Source organism: Babylonia areolata, chromosome 32, assembly GCF_041734735.1.
Source record: "Babylonia areolata isolate BAREFJ2019XMU chromosome 32, ASM4173473v1, whole genome shotgun sequence".
In the NCBI taxonomy this organism is placed as follows: domain Eukaryota; kingdom Metazoa; phylum Mollusca; class Gastropoda; order Neogastropoda; family Buccinidae; genus Babylonia; species Babylonia areolata.
Window position 1 is genome coordinate 18,948,975 of NC_134907.1, and position 17,759 is coordinate 18,966,733.

At 44.6% G+C, this 17,759-nt stretch overlaps 1 protein-coding gene across 1 annotated transcript in view; it reads right to left on the reverse strand.

Moving 5' to 3' along the window:
* LOC143276630 (uncharacterized) overlaps positions 1-17,759 on the reverse strand; it is a 37,890-nt gene that overhangs the window by 11,945 nt on the left and 8,186 nt on the right. Inside the window, exons 4-7 of the mRNA XM_076581247.1 lie at positions 15,055-15,208; positions 12,450-12,511; positions 11,457-11,626; positions 9,326-9,507 (exon numbers count right to left, since the gene is read on the reverse strand). Coding sequence (XP_076437362.1) covers positions 9,326-9,507; positions 11,457-11,626; positions 12,450-12,511; positions 15,055-15,208 — 568 coding nt within the window. The remainder of the gene's footprint in view (positions 1-9,325; positions 9,508-11,456; positions 11,627-12,449; positions 12,512-15,054; positions 15,209-17,759) is intronic.

A 17,759-nucleotide genomic window follows, 5' to 3' on the forward strand; every position in this document is an offset into this window, starting at 1 on the left:
ATCTCCAACCCCTCCTCTTCATTCTTCTTCTTTTACTCCTTCTCCCTCTCTTCATTCTTCAGAACGAAGGTGGCAGAAAGGTTAAGACGCACGTCTGTCAACACAGAGAGTCCGCCAGTGAGGGTCTGGGTTCGAATCCCGCTCTCGCTCTTTCTCTCAGTCGCGTTTGACTGGAAAAATCCAAGTGAGCGTGAAGTCACTCGGGGTCCCTTTAGGTCAGAGTTACGCACGTCGTGTGTGAAAGCTGAGCGTGAAATCGCTTTGACTTGTTTCCGCGGGAGATTTAGCGATATGAAAATACATTTAGATACACATTATTGTTAATAGTAGTAGTAGTATAGCAGTAGTATGAATATCCCAGGAAGAAGTAGTAGTAGTAGTAGTAGTGGTAGAAGTAGTAGCAGCAGCTGTAGTTGATGTCTGCACATGTGATGCACCGGCCACACACACACACATGGAGTGGTGGCCTAGAGGTAACGCGTCCGCCTAGGAAGCGAGAGAATCTGAGCGCGCTGGTTCGAATCACGGTTCAGCCGCCGATATTTTCTCCCCCTCCACTAGACCTTGAGTGGTGGTCTGGACGCTAGTCATTCGGATGAGACGATAAACCGAGGTCCCGTGTGCAGCATGCACTTAGCGCACGTAAAAGAACCCACGGCAACAAAAGGGTTGTTCCTGGCAAAATTCTGTAGAAAAATCCACATCGATAGGAAAAACAAATAAAACTGCATGCAGGAAAAAAAATACAAAAAAATGGGTGGCGCTGTAGTGTAGCGACGCGCTCTCCCTGGGGAGAGCAGCCCGAATTTCACACAGAGAAATCTGTTGTGATAAAAAGAAATACAAATACAAACAAATACATATACACACAGCGAACGAGAGAGAGCTAGAGAGGGAGAGAGAGAGCGAGACGAGACGAGACGAGACAAATGGTTTATTGACTTAAGCCTTTCTCACATCAGGGGAGGAGGGGGGTGGGGGGTGGAGGGGAAATGAAAAGCATCAAAACATGTACAACGTTCTTCCACACTCTCCGATACACACACACACACTGAGATGTTCACAAAATGGATGTGGACATGAACGAGAGAGAGAGAGAGAGAGAGAGAGAGAGAGAGAGAGAGAGAGAGAGAGAGAGAGGCAGAGAAACCGACAGACAGACACAGCACTATACGTCCACACTGCCAACGGGACAGTGCAAGACAGAAAACCTGAACAAAGAAACAAAGTGGGACAGTACATGGTCAGTGTAAGTATGTTGACAAGAGTATTGTAAACTTTGTTTAGAAATCAACACCCTGTCGACAACTTTCATTTATATATTTACAATGTATATTTACCATCGACAACTGTTGGCAACAGTGAGGTAAGACATTGTCAGAAATAAATACACTGCAGCCTTTATTTATACATATATGTGCAATTACAGTTTACAAACATATTTACAGCGACAATATACAAACACTAATAACGCAGCTGGGGTCATTTTCTACCTTCTTCACCGCGGTGAAATTAAAGTTAAAGTGGACAGTACAATCTATGCCTTTTTATTTTCACCTTGAAAACAGTGCAGAGCTCATAACAGTTCACCTCTGATGAGGGGTTTATAATGGGGTGGTTACTTTAATCACTAGTATCACAAAGAGTAACTGTATCAAGGTCTTCAACATCAAAATTGAAAGAGCAAGCTGTGTTTTCAATTTCACAATATTCTCAGATTCTTCTGCAGTCACAATGATTGTATCAACACGAAAGCTTTATTCAAATGACCCAGTTTAGAGGACTGGTTGTTGTTTTTTTTTCCTTCTCAAAACTCCAGCGAGTTCAACACTTGCTCGAAAGAGCAGAAAATCACTTTTGAACGTTTAGCATATTTTGTTTCCACCGTATTCCCAGCGACACGAAGTGGAAGAAGAATCCACAAACACACAACAGGTGTGTCAGCAGACGACACACAGCCAGCAGCGAGTAGTCAGAGCCTGGACGTCGACAGACGACAGTTTCTGGGATGGGGCCCCGTGGGCCGGTGTCTGGGTGGAGGAGGGAGGGGGGCGGTGTCTGGCCGTTGATCGGAGTTCTCTCCCCACAGCACGGACCGTTCCCGCAGGAACTCCAGTCCTTCTTTTGCAAGACGCCCCACGTCACGCCGCGCGCGCCCGCGTCTCCGCGCTGAAAACACGGCATGATGAGCAGGGGGTCAGTCAGTTCAAGGCCAGACGCATCTCATTACACGTCATCGATAAGTCAGGTCAGAGTGCAATGATGTCATAAAATGAAAAGCACGACATTTTCAGCGTGGTGAGTGACGATATGACGTCATTTTCAAAGTACAGAGTTGTGACGTCATGATATCACTCCAGTTCCAGACTGGGTCAGCGACTGGGCAATATGAGGAAGAGAGATCGCTCTGTTTTATTTATCTCCAAGAGTGACGATGCTATCGAGATGGCGATCATATCGCACGCTAAACCCATGACGTGCAACATATTCTGGAGAAATGACCCCTTGCTGCTACTCAAGTTAAAAAGCCTGAAACTGTGTCCCAGAAAACGGGAAGCAAAATCAGAAAACGAAAAGCCGGCATCTCCAGCAACAAAGTCATAGACAATTTGTTTCGAGGACATCCGTATGTTTGTGGTCAACCACAATGACCTGTTGGGACCGTCACACACGAATACAATGGGTACAGTGTAGGCTGCCAGTCTTCACGTCTTCCCCCTGAGCTGAGGTGCGCAAACAAGGCGAATCTATGTTTGGTGAGTGCTGCTTAGCACACACAGCCAACAAAACCGTGACATTATTAACAGAGCAAAAGAAAAACGAAGACCAAGAGAACCCACTTTGATAGACAATTCCCAGTTAACGTGCTGAACTGGACAATTGACTGGGATGACAATGCTAGGTGTAATCAAAACATGCCTGAAAGATCAAAGAACCTGCATGCCACATTCTCTAAAAGTCTGCAAGTATTTATGGCGAAAAAAATGTCGATACAATGCCACAGACAACAGTGGCGAAACGCAGCTTCCGGACGGGAAAAAATTGCTCGCGGATGTTGGTCGAACTGACAGAAAGACCAGCTCAAGCCGACATGCTGACATGGACACAAAGAGTTCCAGTTTGCCCAGTGGGCATCGAGTCTGGAATTGAGGCAGTTCACCTTTGGTGCTGGCACCACCTTGCCTGGAAGTGGAAAGCTGTTCTTGGAGCCGACGACTGGTTGTGCAACGTCACTGCTTCTGATTTGCAATCTACTGTGCCTCTTGTCAAGTGTTAGGCTGTTACCCCTTGTGTCTCTGTCTTGAACTTGTGGTGCTTGAGGCCTCGTTCAAGGCCTGTGCACCTTCAGGATTTGAATACTTCCAGCATGCATGGTGGTTCAGGTCTTGCTATCTACCTATTCAAGGCAAACAGAATTATATTTTGTCGGTAAGTTTGGCCAGTGGGCATCTAGTCTGGACTTAAAGCTGTTGACTGTTGGTGCTGTAACTTCAAGCAACGGACCTTGGGATCTCCACCTTGTCTCCATGTATGTAATGTGCGTCGGTGCTGGAGACTGGGGAGGCGGAGAGCAGCAAGACGTTCTGGGTAGGGTTTAACTTTGAGAGAAGACAGGAGTTTTGTTGCCCTGTGCTTAACATTCTCCACCTCAGAACATAAGGTCTGGTGAGATTGCCAAACCGTTTCCGTATTTGAATTTGAACTTGACAGAATCAGTGTGCAGGCCTTCTGGCCTTTACACGGTCCATAAGCTCCTACTGTTACTGTGGCATCCGTGGGTTACTAGTATAATGCCTACAGACTAACAAAGACAAACTGGATCGTGGATAGTTGAACTGCCTTTCCAAAAAGCGTCAAGCCTGCTTTTGAACCTGTTAACGGATGGGGCTGGGACCACTTCCTCAGGTAGGCTGTTCCAGGTGTTCACGACTCGCTGGGAGAAGTACCGGCTGCGTACTGAAAGCCTGCATCGTCCCTTGGGCAGGTTCAGGAAGTGACCCCTGGTGTCTCAACTGGTGTCCTGACTGGTGTTTGGCTCGAGGCGAGGCTTTTCCGTATCGTACAAACCATGTAAGTACTTGTAGAAACCAATTATGTCACCTCGTTTCCTTCGGTGCTATAAGCCTGGTAATTGCAGATAGGCCAGTCTTTGATTATATGGTTTACCTTTGATGCAGGCCAACTGCTCAGTGGCCCTACGCTGGACATCCTCAACTTCAGTGCACAATGTCTTGTGATGGGGCTGCCATACCCAGTGTCCATATTCCAGAATCGGTCGCACGAGGCTTTTATACCGCTGAATGAAAAGATCTGGGCTTAGCAAATCGAACATTCATCAAATGACTCCCACTACTTGGTTAGCCTTTCTTCTTGTTTTCCCGACGTGTTCCAGCACAGGCCGCATATGTGACTTTCCTTCCTCCTCCTCCTCATCTGGTGCACTGTGTCAAACCTTTTTTTCTCTCCAGTATCAAAACGTGGCGTTTGGTTGAATGCAGAAGAGCTCCCTGCTATGACCAGTCCCGTAGCCTGTTCAGATCTCTCTGGAGACTAGGTTAGACGCTCATTGGGCCAGCTCTCCAAGTATTTATGATCCAGCATGCTATCATTAGGCCACGCATGCTGGTATACTGTATCTAATTGAACGACGAACAGTCCTTCACAGGCCTCAAACGTCTATTCCAGTTCAAGTTCAAGAGAGTACGTGTGGTCTGGTCATGTTGCGTAGTTTCTATGACGTCATTTTGAACTTATACGAAATCATCCATTTTTTACGTTGTTATTTTTTCTTCTGTTGGAGCAATTTGTTCATGTCGGATTTTTTTTTTTAATTTTTTTTTTTCAGTTTACATTTCAAATATTCATTTGATGTGTTGTTGCCACTGTTCAGGTGAAATCTAAAGGTTTGGCTTTCAAAATACTTTAGTATATTTGGAGTTCACTTTGTTTAGTCTGTGTTTCATTGTTGATTGTTGTAGTAGTAGTAGTAGTACTCGTCACAGTGCAGGGACTGGCATGTCATCTGCCTAGACTTCTCGGACTTTTTTATGTCCCCATCGAAAACTTATCTTCAGTTCTTTCTTTTTATTTATTTATTTCTTTCTTTTTGTTTGTTGTTGTTGGGCGGGATATGCAAGTACGCTTCTGCAACCTTGCTTTCATTCATCACAAAAACAAAAAAACAAAACAAGACCAACAAAAAAAAAAAAAAAAAAAAAAAATCTTATAAGATGGTATTGGTGTCAAAGAGATTTTTGAACGTGTTAGTATTTTGTGCAAGTTTAACTTCGGTTGGTAGTGCATTCCCTATGTATTGATTTTTACATTTTCTTCTTTCAATGATTTCCTAATCATATCATATCATATATCATTTGTCACGGCTTTCAGGCCTTATCAGCCTTTTGTTTGATCATTAGGACTTTTTTTTTCTTTTTAAAACCTTTTTTTGGTTGTTGTCAGATGCAGGAGAGAATAGACCACGACATGAGATAGTGACGATACATGGAGAGAGTAGACCACGACAGAAGATAGACAGTCACGATACATGGGGAAAATAGACCACGACATGAGATAGACAGTCACGATATATGAAATAGACCACGACATTAGATAGACAGTCACGATACATGGAATAGACCACGACATGAGATAGACAGTCACGATACATGGAATAGACCACGACATGAGATAGACAGTCATGATACATGGAATAGATCATGACAGGAGATAGACAGTCACGATACATGGAATAGACCACGACATTAGATAGACAGTCACGATCCATGGTATAGACAACAGGAGATAGACAGTCACGATACATGGAATAGACCACGACATGAGATAGACAGTAACGATACATGGAATAGACCACGACATGAGATAGACAGTCACGATACATGGAATAGACCACGACATGAGATAGACAGTCACGATATATGAAATAGACCACGACATTAGATAGTCACGATACATGGAATAGACCACGACAGGAGATAGACAGTCACGATATATGGAATAGACCACGACATTAGATAGGCAGTCACGATACATGGAATAGACCACGACATGAGATAGTCACGATACATGGAACAGACCACGACAGGAGATAGACAGTCATGATACTTGGAATAGACCACGACATGAGGTAGACAGTAACGATACATGGAATAGACCACGACATGAGATAGACAGTCACGGTACATGGAATAGACCACGACATGAGATAGTCACGGTACATGGAATAGACCACGACATGTGATAGACAGTCACGATACATGGAATAGACTACGACAGGAGATAGACAGTCACGATACATGGAATAGACCACGACAGGAGATAGACAGTCACGATACATGGAACAGACCACGACAGGAGATAGACAGTCACGATACATGGAATAGAACACGACATGAGATAGACAGTCACGATACATGGAATAGACCACGACATGAGACAGACTGTCACGATACATTGAATAGACCACGACAGGAAATAGTCACGATACATGATAGGACAGACAGGAGATAGACAGTCACGATACATGGAATTGACTACGACAGGAGAAAGACAGTCACTATAGCTTGAATAGACTACGACATGAGATACACATTCACGATACATGGTGAGTATCAGTATCAGTAGCTCAAGGAGGCGTCACTGCGTTCGGTCAAATCCATATACGCTACACCACATCTGCCAAGCAGATGCCTGACCAGCAGCGTAACCCAACACGCTTAGTCAGGCCTTGAGAAAAAAAAAAGATAAATAAATAAATACATAAATAAAGTAAAACTAACAATTAAAAAAAAGTAAATAAATAAATAAAGAAAAAATAAAAATAGAATAAAATGAATAAAGTAAAAAAAAAAAAAAAAAAAAAACATAAAAATACTTCTACTACTACTAATGATAATATTTAAATGGCATAGACCTCGATATAAGATAGATAGTCACGATACATAGAGGGATGGACAGAAGATAGTCACGCTACATGGCATAGACCACGACAGGGGATAGACAGAGTCACGATACATGAATGGAATAGACAGGAGATAGACAGTCGCGATACACAGGGGAGATATAGACAGGAGATAGACAATAGACAGTTACGATGCATGTGCGATGGAAATAGACCACGACAGGAGTGCAGACATGATACATGGGGGAAATAAACCACGACAGAATATAGACAGACACTGTTCACGACAGGAGATAGTCAAGATACATGGAGGGTATAGACTACGACAGGTGGTATTCTCGATGCAGACACAGTCAAGATACATGGAGGGTATAGACTACGACAGGTGGTATTCTCGATGCAGACACAGTCAAGATACATAGAGGGTACAGACTACGACAGGTGTTATTCTCGATGCAGACACAGTCAAGATACATGGAGGGTATAGACTACGACAGGTGGTATTCTCGATGCAGACACAGTCAAGATACATGTAGGGTATAGACTACGACAGGTGGTATTCTCGATGCAGACACAGTCAAGATACATGGAGGGTATAGACTACGACAGGTGGTATTCTCGATGCAGACACAGTCAAGATACATGGAAGGTATAGACTACGACAGGTGGTATTCTCGATGCAGACACAGTCAAGATACATGGAGGGTAGACTACGACAGGTGGTATTCTCGATGCAGACACAGTCAAGATACATGGAGGGTATAGACTACAACAGGTGGTATTCTCGATGCAGACACAGTCAAGATACATGGAGGGTACAGACTACGACAGGTGGTATTCTCGATGCAGACACAGTCAAGATACATGGAGGGTACAGACTACGACAGGTGGTATTCTCGATGCAGACACAGTCAAGATACATGGAGGGTATAGACTACGACAGGTGGTATTCTCGATGCAGACACAGTCAAGATACATGGAGGGTATAGACTACGACAGGTGGTATTCTCGATGCAGACACAGTCAAGATACATGGAAGGTATAGACTACGACAGGTGGTATTCTCGATGCAGACACAGTCAAGATACATGGAGGGACTACGACAGGTGGTATTCTCGATGCAGACACAGTCAAGATACATGGAGGGTATAGACTACGACAGGTGGTATTCTCGATGCAGACACAGTCAAGATACATGGAAGGTATAGACTACGACAGGTGGTATTCTCGATGCAGACACAGTCAAGATACATGGAGGGTATAGACTACAACAGGTGGTATTCTCGATGCAGACACAGTCAAGATACATAGAGGGTACAGACTACGACAGGTGTTATTCTCGATGCAGACACAGTCAAGATACATGGAAGGTATAGACTACGACAGGTGGTATTCTCGATGCAGACACAGTCAAGATACATGTAGGGTATAGACTGCGACAGGTGGTATTCTCGATGCAGACACAGTCAAGATACATGGAGGGTATAGACTACGACAGGTGGTATTCTCGATGCAGACACAGTCAAGATACATGGAGGGTATAGACTACGACAGTTAGTATTCTCGATGCAGACACAGTCAAGATACATGGAGGGTATAGACTACGACAGGTGGTATTCTCGATGCAGACACAGTCAAGATACATGGAGGGTATAGACTACGACAGGTGGTATTCTCGATGCAGACACAGTCAAGATACATGGAAGGTATAGACTACGACAGGTGGTATTCTCGATGCAGACACAGTCAAGATACATGGAAGGTATAGACTACGACAGGTGGTATTCTCGATGCAGACACAGTCAAGATACATGGAGGGTATAGACTACGACAGGTGGTATTCTCGATGCAGACACAGTCAAGATACATGGAGGGACTTCGACAGGTGGTATTCTCGATGCAGACACAGTCAAGATACATGGAGGGTATAGACTACGACAGGTGGTATTCTCGATGCAGACACAGTCAAGATACATGGAGGGTATAGACTACGACAGGTGTTATTCTCGATGCAGACACAGTCAAGATACATGGAAGGTATAGACTACGACAGGTGGTATTCTCGATGCAGACACAGTCAAGATACATGGAAGGTATAGACTACGACAGGTGGTATTCTCGATGCAGACACAGTCAAGATACATGGAGGGTATAGACTACGACAGGTGGTATTCTCGATGCAGACACAGTCAAGATACATGGAGGGACTACGACAGGTGGTATTCTCGATGCAGACACAGTCAAGATACATGGAGGGTATAGACTACGACAGGTGGTATTCTCGATGCAGACACAGGCAAAACTGAATATTTGGGGGAGGGGGCGTGGAGGGGCGGGGGGGAAGGGGGGGGGGGGGAGACACAAGCAAGACAGGAACACAAGCAGAACTGAAGGTGGAACACTCACGTAGGTTAGTCTGCAGCCTCTGAAGGTACTGGCGATCCCCGTACAGCTCTCCCAGGATCTTCTTCATCGTGTCTTCGTCCGGTTGACGTAGAGCAGACCCTTCTCCCCCTTCCCCCTCCTCCTCCTCCTCCTTCCCCAGGCCCCTCAGCCCCCCCAGCTCCCCCACCTTGCTCTCCTCTGACCTGGGGGAGGGGAGACAAGTCTCATGGTTTAAATCGTGCCCTCCATTACTGTTCGTTTATACTCCTCCGTTGTGATCATACTGTCAGAGCCACTTGTATTTTCTATTATGTTCATATTCTCCAGGCATTGTCTCAAATTGTAACTGTGCTCTCCATCACTCTACAATCATACTCTCCATTATAACCATACTCTCTATTATTATCACACCCTCCGGGCATTCTGTCAATTATAATTATGCTCTCATACTCTCCACCATAATCACATTCTCCTATTATCATTATCACACTCTCCAGGCAATCACTCAGTTATGACCATGTTCTTCATTACTCCACACACACAAAAATCATACTCTCCGTTATAACCGTAATCTCTATTATTATTACTCCACACACACACACACACACAAATCATACTCTCCGTTATAACCATAATCTGTTATTGTTTTCATCTTACTCTCCAGACATTCTCTCGGTAACTTTGCTCTCCATTACTCCGCAGTCATAATTATTCTCCAGTATCATCATGATACTCTCCATCATTCCCCAGTCCTACTGTCCATTTACAACACACCACTTCTCCAGTCCCACTCTCCATTATAATCATTCATAGTCTCTGATACTCTCATACTATGCTTCCTATTATTATACTCTTCCATAACTTTCTATCACGCTCTTCCTTTACTCTACAATCATGCTATAAATGATCATCATATTCCCAATTACTCTCCATACTATCCATTATCGTCATACTCTCCATTACTGTCCAGTAATACTATCTATTATCATCATACTCTTCCTTTACTCTCCAATCATACTATCCATCATTATCACACTCTGTGTCACTCTCCAATCATACTGTGCATCATTATCACACTCTTCCTTTACTTTCCAATCATACTATCCATTATCATCATACTCTTCCTTTACTCTCCAATCATACTATCCATCATTATCACACTCTTCCATTACTCTCCAGTCATACTATCCATCATTATCACACTCTGTGTCACTCTCCAGTCATACTATCCATCATTATCACACTCTGTGTCACTCTCCAGTCATACTATCCATCATTATCACACTCTGTGTCACTCTCCAGTCATACTATCCATCATTATCACACTCTGTGTCACTCTCCAGTCATACTATCCATCATTATCACACTCTGTGTCACTCTCCAGTCATACTATCCATCATTATCACACTCTTCCTTTACTCTCCAATCATACTATCCATCATTATCACACTCTTCCTTTACTCTCCAATCATACTATCCATCATTATCACACTCTGTGTCACTCTCCAGTCATACTATCCATCATTATCACACTCTGTGTCACTCTCCAGTCATACTATCCATCATTATCACACTCTTCCTTTACTCTCCAATCATACTATCCATTATCATCATACTCTTCCTTTACTCTCCAATCATACTATCCATTATTATCACACTCTCCGTCACTCTGCAGTCAGATCTGTATTTGTATTTCTTTTTTATCACAACAGATTTCTCTGTGTGAAATTCGGGCTGCTCTCCCCAGGGAGAGCGCGTCGCTACACTACAGCGCCACCCATTTTTTTGTATTTTTTCCTGCATGCAGTTTTATTTGTTTTTCACAGTGGATTTTTCTACAGAATTTTGCCAGGAACAACCCTTTTGTTGCCGTGGGTTCTTTTACGTGCGCTAAGTGCATGCTGCACACGGGACCTCGGTTTATCGTCTCATCCGAAAGGCTAGCGGCCAGACCACCACTCAAGGTCTAGTGAAGGGGGAGAAAATATCGGCGGCTGAGCCGTGATTCGAACCAGCGCGCTCAGATTCTCTCGCTTCCTAGGCGGACGCGTTACCTCTAGGCCATCACTCCACATATAATATAATCATGGCCCCCACCCCCTCCCCCTCCCCCATCATTCTCCAGTCACCCTGAGCTCTCAAGCAGACCAACCTGAAGGGCTGCAGTTGAGGGACCCGTGGTTTTCGGCTGATGCGGACCAGGGGGCAGTGGGTTCGGGTTCGAAACCCAGCGCTGGGCACTTCGTGTTGGTCTCGCGCCGTCCCCGTGTGGCCGTGTTTGTCGTGCTGGTCGTCAAAGTCCATCTGTGTAGTGCTTCGTCTCTGCAAATGATGAGGACATATTGTACTGTGTTCATGTGTTGCGAATTACGATTCTGTTTTAAATTATTGTCAAGTGACGACAAATTTCTCTGTGTCTGTTTCAGACTTCTGTCCCAAGTAAGAGCGCTTAAACTGGTACCAGCCTTCTCTCTTTGTGTGTGTGTGTGTGTGTGTGTGTGTGTGTGTGTGTAGTTGTTTTGTTAGTGTGTATACATTTTGTTTTCCTGCTAAAGTGGACTTTTTTTGTGTGTGAGTAGTTGTTTTGTTAGTGTGTATACATTTTGTTTTCCTGCTAAAGTGGACTTTTTTTTTTTTTTTACACAATTTTGCCGATGACACTGTTAGTGTAACGCGCGCTGAGTGCATGCTGAACAAAGGGACTGCCGTTCATGGTCTCACCCCCAAAGACCGCTGGCACCGAAAACACCACAAACAGATAGTGTAGTGCAGTGGAGTGTGCAGAAACAATCTGGCCCTTGCTGGTATCAAACCCAGGACTTCTGCTTTCTAGTCAGAAGAACAAGGTGTGTTGTTGACACGCAGAGTAACAAAGCAGTCTCAGTTTCAACGAAGCATGGAAGCGGTGCAGACTTATCCATACACGCTTCACCACGTGTGCTTGAAAGAAAGAAAAAGAGCAGATGTCAGTCTGACCTACACATTGACCCGGTATGCTTTCAAAACATATATTCTGTTCTGTTTTGGCGTTAGGTCTCTTATAGAATCTGTCGGTAGCATGGATAGAATAACAATACTCATATTGATTTATCTGATGATCATTGAACCCAAACAACAGAGACAAAGAATGGTCAGGATGTCTCACCGTGCTGTTGAGGAGGAAGGACAGGTCGCCCACTGCTGACAGTTTGTTCTTGGCCACCGCTCCTGTCACCACACAGTCACAGTCCTCGTGATTATCAAATAAAGGGTGATAACTCTCTTGGCCACCACTCCTGTCAGTCACCACACAGTCACAGTCCTCGTGATTATCAAACAATAAAGGGTGATAACTCTCTTGGCCACCACTCCTGTCAGTCACCACACAGTCACAGTCCTCGTGATTATCAAACAACAAAGGGTGATAACTCTTGGCCACCACTCCTGTCAGTCACCACACAGTCACAGTCCTCGTGATTATCAAACAATAAAGGGTGATAACTCTCTTGGCCACCACTCCTGTCAGTCACCAGTCACAGTCCTCATGATTATCAAACAACAGTAAAGGGTGATAACTCTCTTGACCACCACACAGTCACAGTCCTCGTGATTATCAAACAACAATAAAGGGTGATAACTCTCCATTTCCGGGGTACACAACTTTCAAGTCAATGCTGCTTGTGCTGTCGATGAAGCTAGCACAACAGGTAAATATTAAAGACTGGCATAGCCTTTCAATCCTGAATATACACCTCAAGAATATAAGACAACACAGAACACACACATGGTTGTCTCGACGAATTTTTGACTTTTTCTTCGTTCGTGGGCTGCAACTCCCCCGTTCACTCGTCTGTACACGAGTGGACTTTTACGTGTACGACCGTTTTTACCCCGCCCTATAGGCAGCCATACTCCGCTTTCGGGGGGGGGGCGTATGCTAGGTATGTTCTTGTTTCCGTAACGCTGACATGGATTACAGGATCTTTAACGTGCGTATTTGATCTTCTGCTTGCGTGTACACACGAAGGGGTTCAGGCACTAAGCTGGTCTGCACATATGTTGACCTGGGAGATCGTAAAAAAAATCTCCACCCTTTACCCACCAGGCGCCGTCACCGAGATTCGAACCCGGGACCCTCAGATTGAAAGTCCAACGCTTTAACCACTCGGCTGTTGCGCCCGTCGATTTTTGACTCAAACTGAAAGAACAACGAGGCCAGTGGTGCTAGTTCCATTGCTCGGTTCTAACTTTTTGACAGTTACGCGTGACTAAATGCCTACGTTGACCGAACTACGCCATCCTGCAACAATAAAGAGAGGTAACTCTCTCCATTTACAAGGTTCACAACTTCAAGACCGATGCTGCTTGCGATGCCCATTCAGCCAGCCTGCTTTCCCAGCTTCATTGATCTCTCATCATGACGGGCGCAATAGCCGAGTGGTTAAAGCGTTGGACTGTCAATCTGAGGGTCTCGGGTTCGAATCACGGTGACGGCGCCTGGTGGGTAAAGGGTGGAGATTTTTACGATCTCCCAGGTCAACAAATGTGCAGACCTGCTAGTGCCTGAACCCCCTTCGTGTGTATATGCAAGCAGAAGATCAAATACGCACGTTAAAAATCCTGTAATCTATGTCAGCGTTCGGTGGGTTATGGAAACAAGAACATACCCAGCATCCACACCCCCGAAAACGGAGTATGGCTGCCTACATGGCGGGGTAAAAACGGTCATACACGTAAAAGCCCACTCGTGTGCATACGAGTGAACGCAGAAGATCTCTCATCATGATCATTGGTGTGTCAGTCCCTTCAGCGCATACAAAACTGCTGCCCGACTCGTCCTCAGAAAGAAAAGATCTGAGCACATCACTCCTCTTTTACAACATCTCCATTGGCTCCCTGTCTCACTCAGAATAAAGAACAAGATCTGCACTCTTTGTTATAAATGTATTAACAAATCTGCCCCCTCCTATCTCTGTGGCTGCCTTCACATCTACACCCCATCTCGCTCTCTACGATCGGCTTCGGATCCACCTGTTAACGCAAACCCAGATTCAAAAACTCTTCTGTCGGCCGCCGTTCTTTCTCTGTCTCTGGACCTTGCATTTGGAATGAAGTAACCCGCCCCCCTCCCCGCCCTGCCCCACACCCCTCCCCCTCAGCTGTTTCAAGTCTGGCCTTAAAACCCACCTCTTCCCAAAATAGACTCCCATGCCCGTTCATTGTTTTAAAGTTTTTTTTGTTTGTTTTTTCAGTCTAGAGTTATGCATGCGTGTGACTGACTGGTGTGAAAGCGCTTTGATTTGTCTCTGCACAAGATTCAGCGCTATATAAATAATATATATCATTATTATTGACAGCTGTCATCTTCCTTGTGGTCCAACGAAAGCAAGCTCCTATTCCTGCCTGTCCCTAACCCCTCACACATACAGAAACAGATCGTGTATCTCTAGCAAATGTACTTCAGAGAGCTTCAGTGGCCGTTTTCACTCCATCAGAGAAAGAGGTGGGGAGTGACGTTAGCTCAGCATCTGGTCACACACAGGAACACCAACCTCTCTCCCGGGGGTGTCTTCACATATTGCAGAACTTATATCACACTTCAACTTACAGGTAAGTCTGTTTTTTTAATCTTTCACTTCAGCTTCTGGTTACGTTTGTAGTACACACAGAAACACCATCCGAACCCCCTTCCCAACCCCACTCAACCCCCTTTCCTCAGTTCCACCACACATACACACACGCACGCGCGCGCGCACTGCACGTGCTATGACCTCCAGCAAACTTGTGCAGAGCCTCAGTGGCCCTGTTGACGCCCTCCGAGAAACGAGGGTTGTCCGGGTCCGTCCTGTGTGCACGTCTGTAGTAGACTGAGGCCAGCTGGTAGTTGCCCGTCAGGTAGAGGATCTCCGCCTTCTGGAACACCGCCTGTAAGACACCCACTGGGTGTGCTTCATCGGGGTCATCCCTGTCTGGTTTGTCTGTGGTCACTGAGCGGTGGGGGATAACGGTGACAACAACAATGACACCACCAACATCGACAACTGTGACGACAACAACAAAGACAATGAGAACAACAACGACACCACCACGACCAACAACATCAACAATGACACCGCCAACATCGACAACAACAATCACAATAACAACACCACCACCACGACCAACAACATCAACAATGACACCGCCAACATCGACAACAACAACAACCACAATAACAACAACACCACCACGACCAACAACATCAACAATGACACCGCCAACATCGACAACAACAACAACCACAATAACAACAACACCACCACGACCAACAACATCAACAATGACACCGCCAACATCGACAACAACTGTGACAACAACAATGACACCGCCACGACCAATAACAATAATGACATCGCCAACATCAACGGCAACAACGACAACGACACTGCCAACATCGACAACAACAACAGCAACAACGACAATAAGAACAACAGCGACACAACCGCGACCAACAACAACATTGACAACAACAACAACAACAACGACAATAAGAACAACAGCGACACAACCGCGACCAACAACAACATTGACAACAACAACAACAACGACAATAAGAACAACAGCAACACAACCACGACCAACAACAACATTGACAACATCAACAACAACAACAACGACAATAAGAACAACAGCGACACAACCACGACCAACAACAACATCAAAAACAACAACGACAATAAGAACAACAGCAACACAACCACGACCAACAACAACACTGACAACATCAACAACGACGACAAGAACAACTGCGACACAACCGTGACCAACAACAACAACACTGACACCGCCAACATCAACGACAACAACCACAATAACAACAACACTACCACGACCAACAACAACAATGACACCGCCAACATCGACAACAACAACGTACAACAGTAATAACAACAACAACAACAACAACAACACCACCACGACCAACATCAACAATGACACCGCCAGCATCGACAACAACAACGACGACAGCAACAACGTACAACAGTAATAAGAACAACAAAACCACCACCACGACCAGCAGCAACAATGACACCGCCAACATCAACGACAACAATAACACTCAAGAAGAAAAACCACAACAGCAGCAGCTCCATAATCTCAGTAAACAAATACACGTCTTTATCAAACATAAGTGATGACTATTGTATATGTTATTGTTGGTGTTGTTGCTGTTGGTGATGAAGGGTAATCAGGGAATTCTATGTAACATGAAGATTTCCCCTATCGTCGTGTTCATCTGTCTGTCAGTCTCCTTATCTCTTTCTTTGCCAGAGGCTGACATTATCAAACAACAGTCAATTAAACGTCCCAATAGAATTCAATATTATTAAAAAGAAAAAAAAATCATTGACCCGATACCAAGGCACGCACACCTTTCCGGAAAACTTAGCACCCCTCCTCTAAGAAGAACACAAAAACAAAACAAAACAAAACAAGGCAAAACAAAACACAACATTCAACCTTTAAACAGTATCAACAATAATCACGTCTGACATCAGCATCAACAGACAAACAACCAGCAATAATCACGTCTGACATCAGCATCAAGAGACAAACAACCAGCAATAATCACGTCTGACATCAGCATCAAGAGGCAAACAACCAGCAATAATCACGTCTGACATCAGCATCAACAGACAAACAACCAGCAATAACTACGTCGGACATCAGCATCAACAGACAATCAATAATCACGTCTGACATCAGCATCAACAGACAACCAGCAATAATCACGTCTGACATCAGCATCAACAGACAAACAATAATCACGTCTGACATCAGCATCAACAGACAAACAATAATCACGTCTGACATCAGCATCAACAGACAAACAATCAGCAATAATCACGTCTGACATCAGCATCAACAGACAAACAATAATCACGTCTGACATCAGCATCAACAGACAAACAATCACGTCTGACATCAGCATCAACAGACAAACAACCAACAATAATCACGTCTGACATCAGCATCAACAGACAATCAACAATAATCACGTCTGACATCAGCGTCAACAGACAATCAACAATAATCACGTCTGACATGAGCATCAAACAGACAAACAACCAGCAATAATCACGTCTGACATGAGCATCAAACAGACAAACAACCAGCAATAATCACGTCTGACATCAGCATCAACAGACAACCAACCAGCAATAATCACGTCTGACATCAGCATCAACAGACAAACAAACAATAATCACGTCTGACATCAGCATCAACAGACAAACAACCAACAATAATCACGTCTGACATCAGCATCAACAGACAACCAACCAGCAATAATCACGTCTGACATCAGCATCAACAGACAAACAACCAGCAATAATCACGTCTGACATCAGCATCAACAGACAACCAACCAGCAATAATCACGTCTGACATCAGCATCAACAGACAAACAAACAATAATCACGTCTGACATCAGCAT